Here is a 16,630-nt window from a genome sequence, read left to right on the forward strand (position 1 = left end):
AAGTATTTATTTAATCAAGCTCCAGAAACAGCTTGTTTTGTATATTGCAGGACCTGTGCTGTCACACGGGCAAATACATTTGCATATGCCCACCTCCAGAGCAAGACATCAATGAATAGTTATACATCATCTTCACACCATAAGCCCCGCCCACTGGCATTCAGTCGCTTAAAGGGATAGTTCACTTTGAAATTAAATTTTGGTATGTTTTTGCTTACCTGAAGTGCATCCAAGATGTAGGTGTATTTGTCTCCGCAGTAGTTTCAATTTTGATATTTTTAGGTCAAACCGTTCTTGTCTGTCAGTCATATAATGCAGGTATATAGGCACTGTCTCCAAAAGCATGCAGAGAAAAGTCCAAATTAAACAATTCCCCATCGTAAGTGCACATGGATGGCCTAAGACACAAAACAAGCGGTTTGTGTGATAAAACGAACAGTATTTATATCGTTTTTATCTCTTTTACACAACCACGTCCAAGTGATCTGTTTACTTAGTCTGCGCAAGCGACGTAGAGCGCCGTAAGGCTCCGGAAGTGATCTCTCGAGCGTGTACGTCACTCATTGTTTACACCAGAACCTATGCACAGAACAGAGATTGTAGGTAGGACGGCTAATAGAAATGGTACTAGTTTGCGCTTATCCGGGATGTTTAAACAGATGTAAAAAAAAATACATTTACGTAAGCTCGCGTGAACTCATCCGGGAGACCACTTCCGGAGCCTTGCGGCGCTCTACGGCGCTTGTGCAGACTAAGTAAACAGATCACTTGGACGTGGTTGTGTAAAAGAGATAAAAACGATATAAATACTGTTTGTTTTATCACACAAACCGCTTGTTTCGTGTCTTAGGCCATCCATGTGCACTTACGATGGGGAATTTTTTAATTTGGACTTTTCTCTGCATGCTATTAGAGACATCTCTGCATGCTTTTGGAGACAGTACCCATATACCTCCATTATATGACTGACAGACAAGAACGGTTTGACCTAAAAATATAAAAATTGAAACTACTGCGGAGACAAAGACACCTACATCTTGGATGCACTTCAGGTAAGCTAAAACATACCAACATTTAATTTCAAAGTGAACTAACCCTTTAACGGCTGACATTTGCCTACACTGGAAGTCGTGTCAAAAGCAAACAGAAGCCATTATAATCACTGATGCTGTCTACACTGACACAGTATACAGATGCACGTTCAGTTTCTGACTTACTGCCATTTTTCAATAAATTGCCATAACTGTTTCCAGGTCTGTGTCTGTGGGAACCCTGACGTCATCAACAATCTTCTCCTCTAACCAATAAAAACTGAGAAACTTGATTCCGACAGCAAGCACAGACACACACACACACACACATCTGAAAAGAATAGAAGCATACGAGCATGTTTCTTCACTCACCAGTCGTACCGTCGGGCACCTTCCTCAGCGACGACATGAGCGCATCTCCAGGAACACGAGGACCCTCCACATACTTGGGCTTTCTAACGGGTCCTTTAGAGCAGAAAGAGAGAAAAATATATAATCAATCTGAGACAGAAGGGAGCGCCGGCGTCTGACTTCTGTGACTCGGGCTGCCCATGCCAGCTGCATCTACAATCTCCACAGCTCTGGGAATGTAAACTACAGCAGGAAACCAGCACAATTTAACTCTTAGGAGACGGGTGTGAGATCTCTGAGAGATAGTGTGTGTTGCTCCCACCAAATCTGCTTCTCCATCTACTCATGCTTGCACACATTTTAAGAAAGAGCCTCAGTCTCTCTTTAAAGACATTAAACGGCTTTCCCAAACAATTTTACTTGAATAATGTGACATTTTAAAAGAAGAAAAAAAAAAGTATGCTCGGACTTGATTTTATCCATTGATAATAGACTGGATTATTAAAAATGACATACCAGACTGAAGTCAGCTGACAGATGGTGAGAGGTTGAAAATGTTCAAAAGTTTGGGGTATTTAAGAGTTTTTAATGTTTTTGAAAGAACTCTTCTGCTCACCAAGGATGCATTTATCTGATCACAAATACAGTAAAAACAGTAATATTGTGAAATATTATTACAATTTAAAATAACTGTTTTCTAAGTGAATATATTTTAAAATGTAATTTATTACTATGTTTTAAAGCTGAATTTTCAGCATCATTACTCCAGTCTTCAGTGTCACATGATCCTTCAGAAATCATTCTAATATGATGATTTGCTGCTCAAGACACATCTCTTACTAATATCAATGTTGAAAACAGCTTCATATTTTTGTAGAAACCGTGATTTAAAAAAAATTCCAGGATTCTTTGATGAATTGAAAGTTGAAAAGGTTTGAATGGTAGTGAACGAGGCCATTTTAATACACTAGTTGTCAAGGTGGTACAAATGCACATGCAGTGGTTTGGACCACAATAATGCGTTAAAAATCAGCTTCAGGTTTGAGATGAAAGTCGAAGCTCTGACACAAAGAGCGCTGAAGGTCATGCAATCCTAAAGGGGCAAATTCCTCTTCGTTGAGCATATAAAAGAGAAATCCTGCTCGACCCCCATAAAGCTTGTAGGTTTAAGTACGTTCCTCTGTTTATCATGGAAAACCCTGCAGAGATCAAAGACCCCGGCGGTCCGTGTACGATCTGACCAAATAAAGTCATGGAGTAAAGAGCAGCCGCTGGCGACGAGAGCCCTTAAATCTCCCGGAGACATCCATCAGAGATTCACCGGTTATAGAGATTCACCAATCACCTGCATGACTTTGACCTCCAGGAACCAAACACAGCGCTCAGAGATGACAAATGAAACAGCGATGTGTGTAAAGACAGCCATAAATCAGAGCTAGATGTCCTGATGATACAAGAGAATGTGTTGAAGTCAAGATGAAATCATAACTGACTCTATTTACGTTCTTCATGTGCATTGCTGCTCTTATTGTGAACAATATGATACGATGAGAACAACGGTCTTCATAATCTTTGTGAAATATCTTCTTTTTGTTTATGACCTCACAAATCACTCCTGGCTCAAATCTGATAATCAACACTCATTTTTCAGTCAATTAAAAATGTCAACAGTTTCTTTGTTTTGTTTAAAAATAAAAATAAAGTTTTGTTTGTCAAAAATAACTAAAACAGATAAATAAATAAATCATAAATAAAAGTATAAACAAATGCATAAGTAAATAAATAAACCAAAATAGGTGTGACTTAAGTGTCAAAATACATTTTTGAGGTTGCATTAATGGAGAACATTCCTTACTTAAAAAATAATATATTAAGAGCCAACCAACTAAGAGTGTTATTTAATATCAATATCCCTTCATATTTGAACACAATCTAAGGGAAAATGTTAAGGGAAGCTGTACCTGTATCCAGTGACTTTTATTGTATGAACAAACAAACATCTTCTGGATAAATTATCCCTTTAACTAACACACACACACACACGTACGCGCACACAGACACACACACACACACACGATCTTCTTCAGCTCTCATGGTAATTTACACTGCCATCTATGGACACCTGCAGTGAAATGCAAACAACATTTCACAGTCCATTTCTTTTAGAATAAACAGTAACTTTTTCATCCATATGAGATGCATGTAAACAAAAACAAGCCTTTTAACTTGCTGTCAGTGGCTCAGGGACTTGTATGTTTCTTCAAACTATTACTGACGTTTTGATATTTTCTTTCATCTACCTAAGAAAAATGTACCTTTTGTCATCCTTTACTCGTTGACATAATTGTACCTTCCTTTCCTTCCAAATCTGTATGAATTATTTTTATAATTGACACAAAATATGATATTTTGAAGTCCAACTTTGGACCCCCATGACTTTTATCGTATGAATGAACAAACAAACCACCTTTTGGGTAAACGATTCCTTTACCACAAATAAAAATAGAGTAAGAAAAGATATTGAGACCAGAGATATCAAAGCACAGGTTTTATTTTATATTTGATTACTTCTGTGCGTTCTACCACATTTCTTTGAATGTTTACTTGAATACTTGATTCCAGAAAAAAATAAGCGTGAATCTTTATTTTATTATTGCAATTTGTTTCTGTGTTCATCTTAATACTTAATTGAGAAAACAACTTGCTGGCTATGTGTACGGTGTTGTTTTAACTTTAATCATTAGTTTTGCTGTTGAATTAAAAATGTCACTGCTATAAACTAATTCATTTGGATATTGTGATATTCCCCTGTCAAGACCAAATATAAATGAACATACTTTCACTGAACGCCCCCTCATGTATTTCCTTCGTATATAATTCATGTACAAGTTTAGGCTTCAGTGGAAAGCGAATAAATCCACACACACTTACTCACTCACACACATCTGTGATTAAAATGCATGAGTCTCATCTCTCTGGTGGAGATCACAAACAGGTATTACTCAGTCTGAGGTCCAACGGCAGATCTGAGACGCATGCAAATAAAGAGCGAAAGAATATAAACGAGAGGAAGAGCATGAGACAGGGAGAAAAAGAGGAAAAACAACAAATCAATCTGTTCTAAAACAGTGATAATGATGCTGTCTTCTTAGATACTTTCTGCTGGCCACATCGAATCAAGAAATGACAGGGTCTGCAAATGCTGCTCAAAACGCCATGTTCCTCACCAAATGAATGAGAAGGGTTAATAGTTTAAATAAAGAGCTAGTGGGACTGTAAAATGAGTCGATTGATCATTAAATTGACCCTTTGCAGAGAGTTTGATTGACAGGCGATCTGACCAATCATAATCTGCCATTTTTGTCCGACAAAGCAGTCAAGAGAGTTAGTAGATTAACATTGGAGTGTACTGACGCCTTTCCGCGGTTAAAACAACATTCCTTCTTATGTTCATTCATGTTTATTTGATGCTATAAATGAACTAGAAGGAAGAGATGATCTCTAATATAGTGAAACTAATATAATATAGACTCATTACATGCAAAGTGAGATATTTTAAGCCTTTATTTGAGATTTATTTGATGATGGCTTACAGCTTATGATAACCTTTTCACAATATTGTAATTTTGAATTTGGGGTTTTCATAAGCTGTAAGCCATAATCATCAAAATTATAACAAATAAAGGCTTGAAATATCTCACTTTGCATGTAATGAGTCTATATAATATATTAGTTTCACCTTTTAAGATGAATTACTGAAATAAATGAACTTTTGCACGATATTCGAATTTTTCGAGTTTCACAGAATGTGTAACTCCTGATGTGACGCGCTCTTCCGTAACAACGAGCTGAAACACCACGGCAACTAAACCCAAATAATTCACAATGTTTTATTACAATAGTCTTTAAAATGTTATGTAATATGACAGTCCCAATCATAGTTATTATTAGTCGTGCATTGCTGTTTGAGCTGTCCGCGCTAAAGCTGATCACTGGCGCGCTTTATACAGCGTTAATTCTAAACCAAATGCATCCTTTATGAGATAAATCAGATATATATTCCTACACACAAAATAAATACAATATTAGAACTTACTTTTGCACAAAATAATTTTTACGAATGCACACGTAAACTTAGTCATAAATGTGTAACGTTTTAACATGAAATGGTCCCAAACATAACGCTCGCTTCATTTCTACTCATATTTGATTAGCGTGTTGTTTTACCTGCTTAAAACAATTGATAAGTAGTATTGATTAAATTATTATTATTGATATAAAATATCATATATACAGTGGGGCAAAAAAGTATTTAGTCAGCCACCAATTGTGCAAGTTCTCCCATTTAAAAAGATGAGAGAGGCCTGTAATTTTCATCATAGGTACACTTCAACTATGAGAGACAAAATGAGAAAAAAAAAATCCAGAAAATCACATTGTAGAATTTTTAATGAATTTATTTGCAAATTTTGGTGGAAAATAAGTATTTGGTCAATAACATAAGTTTATCTCATTACTTTGTTATATACCCTTTGTTGGCAATGACAGAGGTCAAACGTTTTCTGTAAGTCTTCACAAGGTTTTCACACACTGTTGCTGGTATTTTGGCCCATCCTCCATGCAGATCTCCTCTAGAGCAGTGATGTTTCGGGGCTGTCGCTGGGCAATTCAGACTTTCAACTCCCTCCAAAGATTTTCTATGGGGTTGAGATCTGGAGACTGGCTAGGCCACTCCAGGACCTTGAAATGCTTCTTACGAAGCCACTCCTTCGTTGCCCGGGCGGTGTGTTTGGGATCATTGTCATGTTGAAAGACCCAGTCATGTTTCATCTTCAATGCCCTTGCTGATGGAAGGAGGTTTTCACTCAAAATCTCACGATACATGGCCCCATTCATTCTTTCCTTTACACGGATCGGTCGTCCTGGTCCCTTTGCAGAAAAACAGCCCCAAAGCATGATGTTTCCACCCCCATGCTTCAAAGTAGGTATGGTGTTCTTTGGATGCAACTCAGTATTCTTTCTCCTCCAAACACGACGAGTTGAGTTGGTACCAAAAAGTTCTATTTTGGTTTCATCTGACCATATGACATTCTCCCAATCCTCTTCTGGATCATCCAAATGCTCTCTAGCAAACTTCAGACGGGCCTGGACATGTACTGGCTTAAGCAGGGGGACACTGGCACTGCAGGATTTGAGTCCCTGGCAGCGTAGTGTGTTACTGATGGTAGCCTTTGTTACTTGGTCCCAGCTCTCTGCAGGTCATTCACTAGGTCCCCCCGTGTGGTTCTGGGATTTTTGCTCACTGTTCTTGTGATAATTTTGACCCCACGGGGTGAGATCTTGCGTGGAGCCCCAGATTGAGGGAGATTATCAGTGGTCTTGTATGTCTTCCATTTCCTAATAATTGCTCCCACAGTTGATTTCTTCACACCAAGCTGCTTACCTATTGCAGATTCAGTCTTCCCAGCCTGGTGCAAGTCTACAATTTTGTTTCTGGTGTCCTTTGACAGCTCTTTGGTCTTGGCCATAGTGGAGTTTAGAGTGTGACTGTTTGAGGTTGTGGAAAGGTGTCTTTTATACTGATAACAAGTTAAAATAGGTGCCATTAATACAGGTAACGAGTGGAGGACAGAGAAGCCTCTTAAAGAAGTTGTTACATGTCTGTGAGAGTCAGAAGTCTTGCTTGTTTGTAGGTGACCAAATACTTATTTTCCACCATAATTTGCAAATAAATTCATTAAAAATTCTGCAATGTGATTTTCTGATTTTTTTTCCTCATTTTGTCTCTCATAGTTGAAGTGTACCTATGATGAAAATTACAGGCCTGTCTCATCTTTTTAAGTGGGAGAACTTGCACAATTTGTGGCTGACTAAATACTTTTTTGCCCCACTGTATATAAAACAAAACAAAAATCAATATGCCTATGGAGAAATTGAGAAAATAAAATAGATTTTTACTTCCTATAATGCACATGAAAGAAAACATATTGGATGAAGAAGTGATTTTTTTTTTAAATATATAAAACATTTGATATACAGTTCAAGTCATTTAGAATAATCAATTTCTCCATGGACAAAGTGAAAAGGATTTTTATTTCTGGAACTTATCTTTTGTGCTTTACTCATGTGGGTAGATCCACATAGACTTTAAAAGACATGGAGCAAAGTCAAAGACCTCATGACACGTTCACATTTGAGTCGTTCTCCCGAGACACAAGATCTTCTGTACGGACAACAAAAGCCACGGGAAGAAAGAGCGACGTGACAATACTCCTCTTTACTCTGAAATATCATCGGTCTGTGAATCATGTATTCAGACTGAAGTGACGTCCACAGATGGAAGTTGGCTTTTGTGAAGTGCAATATTGAACAGAGGCGGTTGTCATCCAGATCTGCTCTGAGGCCGTTTTATTACGCTGGCTGGTCAACGCCACACCAACGCCACTGATGCTAATGTGAGCTCCAGTCCAGCATGTTATCAGCCGGATCATTCTGGTTCTGCAGAACTTTCTGAACTCTGAAACCTTAAAAAAAAACTGAATCCGCTTGTGCTGCATTTTAAGGCAGTATTTCTATAAAAGACAAATGATCTGATCAAACTCAGACATTTAAACTTGAGGAAGTGAAGATTATTCTCATATTTTAACCCGCTTATGTTGATATTATTAAACTGATTTGTGTGAGTTGTGCAAACTGGATGAATGTTTTAGAGTGACGCAAACCACCAAAAAACACCATTAAATCTATTGCTAATATTTTCTTTGTGCTGCTGTTTTACCTCCAAAATGATGTCACTTCCTGTAGGTGATGTTATATGGTACTTTTACAAAAGACTAAAAATGGATGTTATAGTGATATTGACAACACAAGGAAAAATTATTTATCAAAATGTGTCAAAAAAATTTGTTTAAAATACTTTGATGACAGACAGACAGATAGACAGACAGACAGACAGACAGACAGACAGACAGACAGACAGACAGACAGACAGACAGACAGACAGACAGACAGGCAGGCAGGCAGGCAGGCAGGCAGGCAGGCAGGCAGGCAGGCAGGCAGGCAGGCAGACAGACAGACAGACAGACAGACAGACAGACAGACAGACAGACAGACAGACAGACAGACAGACAGACAGACAGACAGACAGACAGACAGACAGACAGACAGACAGACAGACAGACAGACAGACAGACAGACAGATAGATAGATAGATAGATAGATAGATAGATAGATAGATAGATAGATAGATAGATAGAACGATAGAACGATAGAACGATAGAACGATAGAACGATAGAACGATAGAACGATAGAACGATAGAACGATAGATAGATAGATAGATAGATAGATAGAACGATAGATATAATGATAGAACGATAGATAGAACGATAGATAGAACGATAGATAGATAGATAGATAGATAGATAGATAGATAGATAGATAGATAGAACGATAGATAGAACGATAGATAGATAGATAGATAGATAGATAGATAGATAGATAGATAGATAGATAGATAGATAGATAGATAGATAGATAGATAGATAGATAGATAGATAGATAGATAGATAGATAGAACGATAGATAGAACGATAGATAGATAGATAGATAGATAGATAGATAGATAGATAGATAGATAGATAGATAGATAGATAGATAGATAGATAGATAATAGATAGATAGATAATAGATAGATAGATAGATAGATAGATAGATAGATAGATAGATAGATAGATAGATAGATAGATAGATAGATAGATAGATAGATAGATAGATAGATAGATAGATAGATAGATGCAGTGCAATCACTGTAGATATATTGAGAGTATTTGGTATGGTAAATATATAAACAGAAATAGACACAAACACATATCTTGAACACCGAATCAGATCTGTGGTAACAGTCGAACATGCTGCATTAATATAAGCTGTAAAAAGGAAAGCGTCTTTTACAAAAAGTCTAAACGTCTTTTACAGATCCTCACGCAACCACCAGACTTCCTAAGAGATACTCCATCTCCATTTCCTCTGAAAACCTTCTCAACATCTGCTAAAACTATCCAGCAACTCACTATATATCACTGAAAAGACTCAAACGAATTCAACAGGGACTGGACCAGGAAGAAAAAGTATTCTTGACCTTAGACCTTCAGAGGTTTTGAGAGTAATATCCCAAACTCTCCAGCAGAGGTCAGTAAGGAGGCAAAGCGAGGAAACTCCTGATGAAAGCAGCACATAATATGTGCCAGCCTCATGTGATATGGCTTTAATAGGATCAATAACTCGCCGGTTTGGGGAAGTAGCGGTTTAGCTTAAAAGCGAGCCGCCACAGTTCAACGTTATTACTTCAGCTGTGAGGAAATGAGCTCCAGGACCGAGGTAATGACGCAGAGTTCAGGATCTATTTGAAGGCGTTTATACGGTCTGAGTTTGGCTGAACTCACATCACTGCACCTCCCAGTGAGCGCAAGCAAATGGAGGTTGAGTGTTGGATTGTGAACATTTTCTGTCATAAATTAATTTGTTAACAAACAAATATTCATTACTTCAATGAGCTCATTGTTTCTGCCTTAAATTATTACATTGTTTTAATTAATAGACTTTTAGCTAACTGTGATTTTGTATATGTACATTTCTGAAATACATAACTTAGACAGTTACTTCTGATAACAGATCACTCTAAATTTTAATGTAGACGAATGCATTTTCTGTAAAGCTGCTTTGAAACGATGTGTATTGTGAAAAGCACTATACAAATAAATGTGAATTGAATTGAATATTATCATGGCCAAGAACCATTTATACTACTGAGATCGTACAGCTGGCATGTTAATCCACCAATCAAACTTTGCTTGGTTTTAAGTGATGGTTTGTGGCAGATTTCATCAAAAGTGGTAGTTTGGTAAACATGCAATGTTTCATTTAGTTTTACTGCTAGCGTACATAAATCATGTAATGTAACTCAGCCTCAGTAACTCAGAGTCTCTTCACTTCTGACATAGTATCTTTAGGAAGGGGTGTGTGTGTGTGTGTGTGTGTGTGTGTGTGTGTGTGTGTGTGTGTGTGTGTGTGTGTGTGTGTGTGTGTGTGTGTGTGTGTGTGTGTTCTGCCCCCAGTCCTGCTGTTCAACACCTCCTCGTGAAGATCTGAACATCCTCTCTCATAAACACACTTACACACAGACTCCCTCCAACGGTTAAAGGAGTCATATGACGCTTCTTAATGTTTTCCTTTAGGTTGTAATGTATATCTGTTTGTGCATGTATAAGATCAGCAAAGTAGCAAAGCTGATAGTTTTCCATAAAGGGATTTATTCTATCCAACAGAGAACACTGATCCAGACCCGCCTAAAACACCTCGATCCAAGTCCAGATGTAACTTCCTCAAGCATCCACGTCACAATGTGAAATATAAGCATGAGAAGACGAGGTTAGTGTTGTTGTCATGTCACGAAGACACTGTGTGTTTGGACGCGAAAGCAGAACCGAGGATAATCAGATGGTTCTGATGGATCGGCTTGATCATCCGCATTTTCAGAATCCGACTCGGACTCAAACGGATCCGGTAAAACCGACGTCATTAACTGTGTTTACAAACGCTTTCGAAGTCTTGGAAGCTGAAACTCACGATTATGGTACAGTGCTATGCATAAGTGAACACACCCATGCTAAAGTTGCCTAAAAAGAGGAATAAAAAAATAATCTTTTGGAAATTGATCTTAATGCCTTAATTAAAAAACACTTAAGGACAGCAATTTTCTTTGTGAATGAATAATGTATCGTAAATAAATAAATGTTCTTCCTTAAAATACAGGGTGCATAAGTCAGGACACTCCATATTAAGTTCCCATAGAGGCAGGCAGATTTTGATTTTTAAAGGCTTAAACACACAATGACAAAAATGAATTTGATTCGTTTGAATGAGCTGATTCTTTGTGTCAAATTTTAATGTATTAAAATTCTATTTATCATGTTTTTTAATTAAATAATTTCTCAAAAAACAGTTATCTATGGCATTTTCCTACATATTAAAGTGCTTTAGTAAAATATTTAGATTAATATTGTTATATTAGTGAATATACACTTCTGTTGAAAAGTGTGGGGTCAGCTAGACGTTTTATTTTTTGAAAGAACTCTCTTCTGCTCACTAAGGCTGCATTTATTTGAACAAAACACTGTAAAAACAGTAATATTGTAAAATATTATTACCATTTAAAAATAACTGTTTTATATTGTAATATATGTTAAACTGTAATTTATTCCTGTGATCAAAGCTGAATTTTCAGCATCATTCCTCCAGTCTTCAGTGTCACATGATCCTTCAGAAATCATTATAATATGATGATTTGCTGTTCAAGACACATCTCTGATTATTATCAATCTTAAAAACAGCTTTAATTGCTTAATATTTTTGTGGAAACTGTGACACATTTTTGTTCAAGATTCTTTGATGTATAGAAAGATCAAAAGAACAGCATTTATTTGTAATAGAAATCTTTTATAACATTATAAATGTCTTTACAGGAACTTTTGATCAATAAACATCCTTTTGAAATAAAAATAGTGTAAATGAAAAAGATTAAATATGATTTTATAGTTAATTTAAATTAACCTATAGTTAATTTAAAACTGCATATTACTGTCCCAGCCAACATTTTCAAGATCTGTGGGTGTAAAAACAAAAGCTCAATCTCACGTGTTTCCGATGTCTGTAATGAATCCCTGAGGATCTCGTCCTCCAGGAGGATCTCATTTGGACGTTTATCTTTCTTTAATTGTCAAACTAATGAAATGTGCAAAGGGCAAATCGAGCATGTCGCCTGCTTCCGGTGCCTTCAAAGGATCAATCCCCTTTTCAAAGAGAGGTGCTGATACAAACACACATGAGGGCCAGATGTGAGCGAGATGCCAACGTGACCACTGAAAGATTTCAATCCTCTGTGCTAAATCCTCTAAAAACAACCAGCAAACCCTTTTGAAGATCTCAGCTGCTCATGACCTTGTCCTTAACACAGAGATGGTGTGGAAAACACCACAGACTGTTGACATACACACAAACACACACACTAGTGTTTGAATGTGCTAACATACCAATTCAATCAAGATGCATATGAACTAACAGATGCTTAATTTGACCTTCTAATTCACATTCATAATAATAAAGACAATCAGAGCTAAACAAATACACAAAAGCACACATTAGTAGAGTTAACAACTGGATTAACCATCTAAAAACGAAACGTCTCCAATAAAAAGTAAAATATTAACTTAAAATACCATTATTTTGTGACAATTAAATACCTTTTCCCACCAATTCTGATCATAATTTAATTTTATATCAAAATGACTGAGACACCCTAAAATAATAATTAAAACGTAAATAAATATATTAATAGTAGGAGTAGGAGGACCGTTCAAAGTTATTGTATGTTGAATGACACATATTTATATGTATTTGTGTCAGTTTATTGTTTAAAATCATCCTTACATGTGCATATCCTGGATGTTTAACGATGTCACGCGTGACCACATCTCCAACGACCGCATCTCAGAGATGGTACAAGACGGGCATTTGTGGTTAAAATGTATATCATTTTTATTTTATTTTAGAAAATGACAGATCGTTTCACTAGATAAGACCCTTATTTCTCGGCTGGGATCGTGTCGAGACTTTGAAGCTGCATTGAGACTCACATTTGAACCTTCAAACCGTTGGACCCCATTGAAGTCCATTATATGGAGAAAAATCCTCAATAACCTAAATTTATTTTCGACTGAAGAAAGAAAGACATGGACATCTTGGATGACATGGGGGTGAGTAAATTATCCGGATATTTTTATTTGAAAGTTAACTAATCCTTTAATGTCATATATGGGGGTTACTCTCCCAATAGTCTCAGAAGAGTGAGAGGAGAAGAGAAGAAATTATTATTATTTTTTTTAACAAACATCCCACCTGGAGACTTCTTGCATGGGCGAGCTGCCATCACGTAGTTGTGTCGGGGCAGGAGAGGGGACGAGGGCAGAGACATGGAGACTCCTTTAGCCAGGCTGAGTTTGAGGCCTTCGTCTGTGGGCGAGTATGGATGAACACCCCCGGGAAACCTCCGCTGGGAACTGAGCAGGTACGGCTCTCCTGATCAGACACAAAGAAAACACTTGTTTAAGTCAGGTCCTCTTGAACAACAACAAAAAAAGCATAAATTGACAGCAAAATCATTGCAAATATATTCTAAATATATCCCAGCTGCGGTAGCATCATCGTAAGTGTGGCTCTTCATGGAGCAGAACTTTTAATGACAAACTTCAATGTTGGCTTGACAAAGCCAGGTCTGAAAGTTTAAAATAACTTTGAACAGCTTGAGGTTTGAAGGTTTTACGCAGAGAAAGTAAAAAAAAAAAAATTGCTTGCATGATTTAACACATTGCTAACATGCTTTAACATTTTGCTAGCTTTTTTTAATGCATTATTAACATGTTGTAACATATTGCTAGCATTATTAGAATGTTGCTAACATGTTTAAGCATGTTGTTTACATAAGCATGCTGCTAACATGATTAACACATTGCTAGCGTGTTTTAACATGTTGCTAACATGAATAATCCACTTCCCTGCCTCAGTGAAACTGACACTCGTCCAGCAATGACGCTGGAGGACATTGATTCAGTCATCTTCATAAAAACACCGCTACTGAAATGTGTCAGAATCCACAAACGGTTTTCACTGTAATCCCTGAACACCATCAAGGGAACCAAAACTAATTAGCAGAGCTCAATAATAATACAGAATAACGTGTCTCAAATGTATTTTTATTACAGGCTATTCACAGCACAGATTAAACCCTGCGTCTTTTCTCCATCTTAATGTTTATTATTATTATTTTCTTGCTTTTAATGTTTGGAGAAGAGCTGCCGTTAAACTTAATGAGCTGTGATTGTTTTACGCCACTAAATGCTTTTGGGGAAACTCGTCTATTTGCTATTATCAGAATATAACACTACATTACTTGTGGAGTGTTTAGTGTACACTGCCTACTTTTAAAATAATACAATAAGAACTACTTTTTTTACATGCCATTTATAAAATGGATTACGCAAAATAACATTTCAAACAGTAAGTTGCTACATAGTGGTTACATGACTTTACAGTAACAAAATTAATGCAATTTTGTGTGAAAATATCATAAGATATAATAAGTATTGCACATATGTATAATAATATATGTACATATAGTTATCTTGTGTCTATATAGGTATATGACATGTATACCATTTGTATGCATTCTTATCAAGTTAATTTTATTTAGTCATTTAATTTTATTTATTTTTCTCTTTCCTCACATTTGTGTGTTATGTTACGTATTCAGAACAACATGTATGACTTGTAGTTATAACATTCAGGAATGAGGGCAATGTGAAGTCTTGTTTCAACATATTGTATTGCTGTTAATGGCTCCCTGTTTATGTAAAGCTTAATAAAGAATAAAAAAAAAGAATAAAAATTGTAATGCCTCTACAAAAAATATTGTGTATTAAGTATTGCATTATTATGACAATAACGTGATATACATACTGTATATATTAGAGCCGGGACTTTAACGTGTTAATTAAGATTAATTAATTACACAAAAAATAACGCGTTAAACATTTTTTACGCATTTTAATCGCACTTATTTTTGCACCGCGAAACTTTTCTCACTGGATGAGTTTAGGCGGTCCGATTATACTGGAGCACCAACTAGCGTTCATAACTTCCATAGACAGTATATAAACGATAACTTCAGACAACAACAAACCACAGTGAACATGAACACAGAAGCTGACGAGACCGCTTTGGTTGGCCCTGTGGATGGGACATTTTGTTATAAAAAACGAACGGATGGAAGCGTCGATAAGAGCATGGTTGTGTGCAAGCTATGCAACAAGGAATTCGGAACGGCTATTGCTACACTTAATGGCAAAAATAGCACTGGTCTGCTGGACTTGGTTGAACAAAAATAAACAATATTTTGTTGCTTAAGCTTATGTATTCAGTCATTATTCAATGGTATACTAAAAATCCATGTGAAAAAAATTACTTCTCACTGTTCTCAGGTCAAATATTTATATGCAATTAAAATGCGGTTAATTTCGATTAATTAATTACAAAGCCTCTAATTAATTAGATTAATTTTTTTAATCGAGTCCCGGCCCTAATATATATATATATATATATCATAAGATGAATAAAATAGTGATTTATAAAATTTGCATGCGTCATTACTTCACACTGTAGATGGAAGATGAAGTTGAATACAGTTTCACACACAGTGTGGTTTTTTGCATACTGCACATTTTGATAAAAGTACAAGGTCATTCGGACATTGCTATACATTCAATGCAAGCACACATACTATTTATTGAAGAAACACAATGATAGTGCGTTATTCTGACCAAAGTCTCGATTCATCTTTACTCACACTCACTCTCTCCCACTGATGAAGAGCAAAACAAAGATATCTGGTGTTTGAAAAGGCGAATAAACGATGAGGAAAGGCAGAAAACAGGAAGTCAGCGTGGCCTAGTCACACCCCCGCTCTCTTTCAACACACACTGGGGTCACGAGCGTCTGGTCAGAGACAGGATGAAGTAGGATTGCATTCACTATTTCAGTTTATCTCAACTCGAGTGTTGGTCCCCAATCGGCTGAATGGAAAACGATGTAAAAATTGCAAGAAAATATGGAAAAAAAAATAATAATAATTGTGCAAATAACAAGAAAATGTGTCCAATTTATGTCCATTCAAAAGTAATATGTACCAATTATTCCACATAATTATTTATTATGCACAACAACAACAAAAAAAGAGTCAAATATACAGTTCTGCTTTTGCATATTTTACTTGCAGCCTTGTTACTTGTTATATCTTTTCATGATTTGACGCCACTAACGTGGAAAACTCATGCAGTGATTTGTTCTAGCTCGTTGTATCAATCTGTAAAAACAACTGTTTCCAGACAGGTTTCTGCATCATGAGGTTTGCATTCAGTGAACATGGACATGCCACCAGAGGGCAGGCTAACGAGTGAACGAAAGCCTTTAAAGCCCTGTTTAAACCTGGAATGCATTTTGGTTGATCAGATCACAATTAGAGGAGGGAGTGACATGCACGTTTACACCTGTTGTTTAAATCAGTCTCTTTCGTCCACTTTCAACCACTTCTGGCCTGATTTCAAGGGGAAGATCTTTCGATCTAATGGACGAATTAAA

The 16,630-nt window shown here is 36.5% G+C and overlaps 1 protein-coding gene across 2 annotated transcripts in view; it reads right to left on the reverse strand.

Moving 5' to 3' along the window:
* The window catches only part of tanc1b (tetratricopeptide repeat, ankyrin repeat and coiled-coil containing 1b), a 188,569-nt gene that overhangs the window by 118,612 nt on the left and 53,327 nt on the right, over positions 1-16,630 (reverse strand). For both annotated transcript variants that reach the window (XM_079618344.1, XM_079618343.1), the window contains exons 3-4: positions 13,337-13,516; positions 1,404-1,496 (exon numbers count right to left, since the gene is read on the reverse strand). In XM_079618344.1, the coding sequence (XP_079474470.1) occupies positions 1,404-1,496; positions 13,337-13,516 (273 nt within the window). The remainder of the gene's footprint in view (positions 1-1,403; positions 1,497-13,336; positions 13,517-16,630) is intronic.

The sequence above is a fragment of the Phoxinus phoxinus genome (genome assembly GCF_949152265.1).
Source record: "Phoxinus phoxinus genome assembly, chromosome: 7".
NCBI lineage: Eukaryota > Metazoa > Chordata > Actinopteri > Cypriniformes > Leuciscidae > Phoxinus > Phoxinus phoxinus.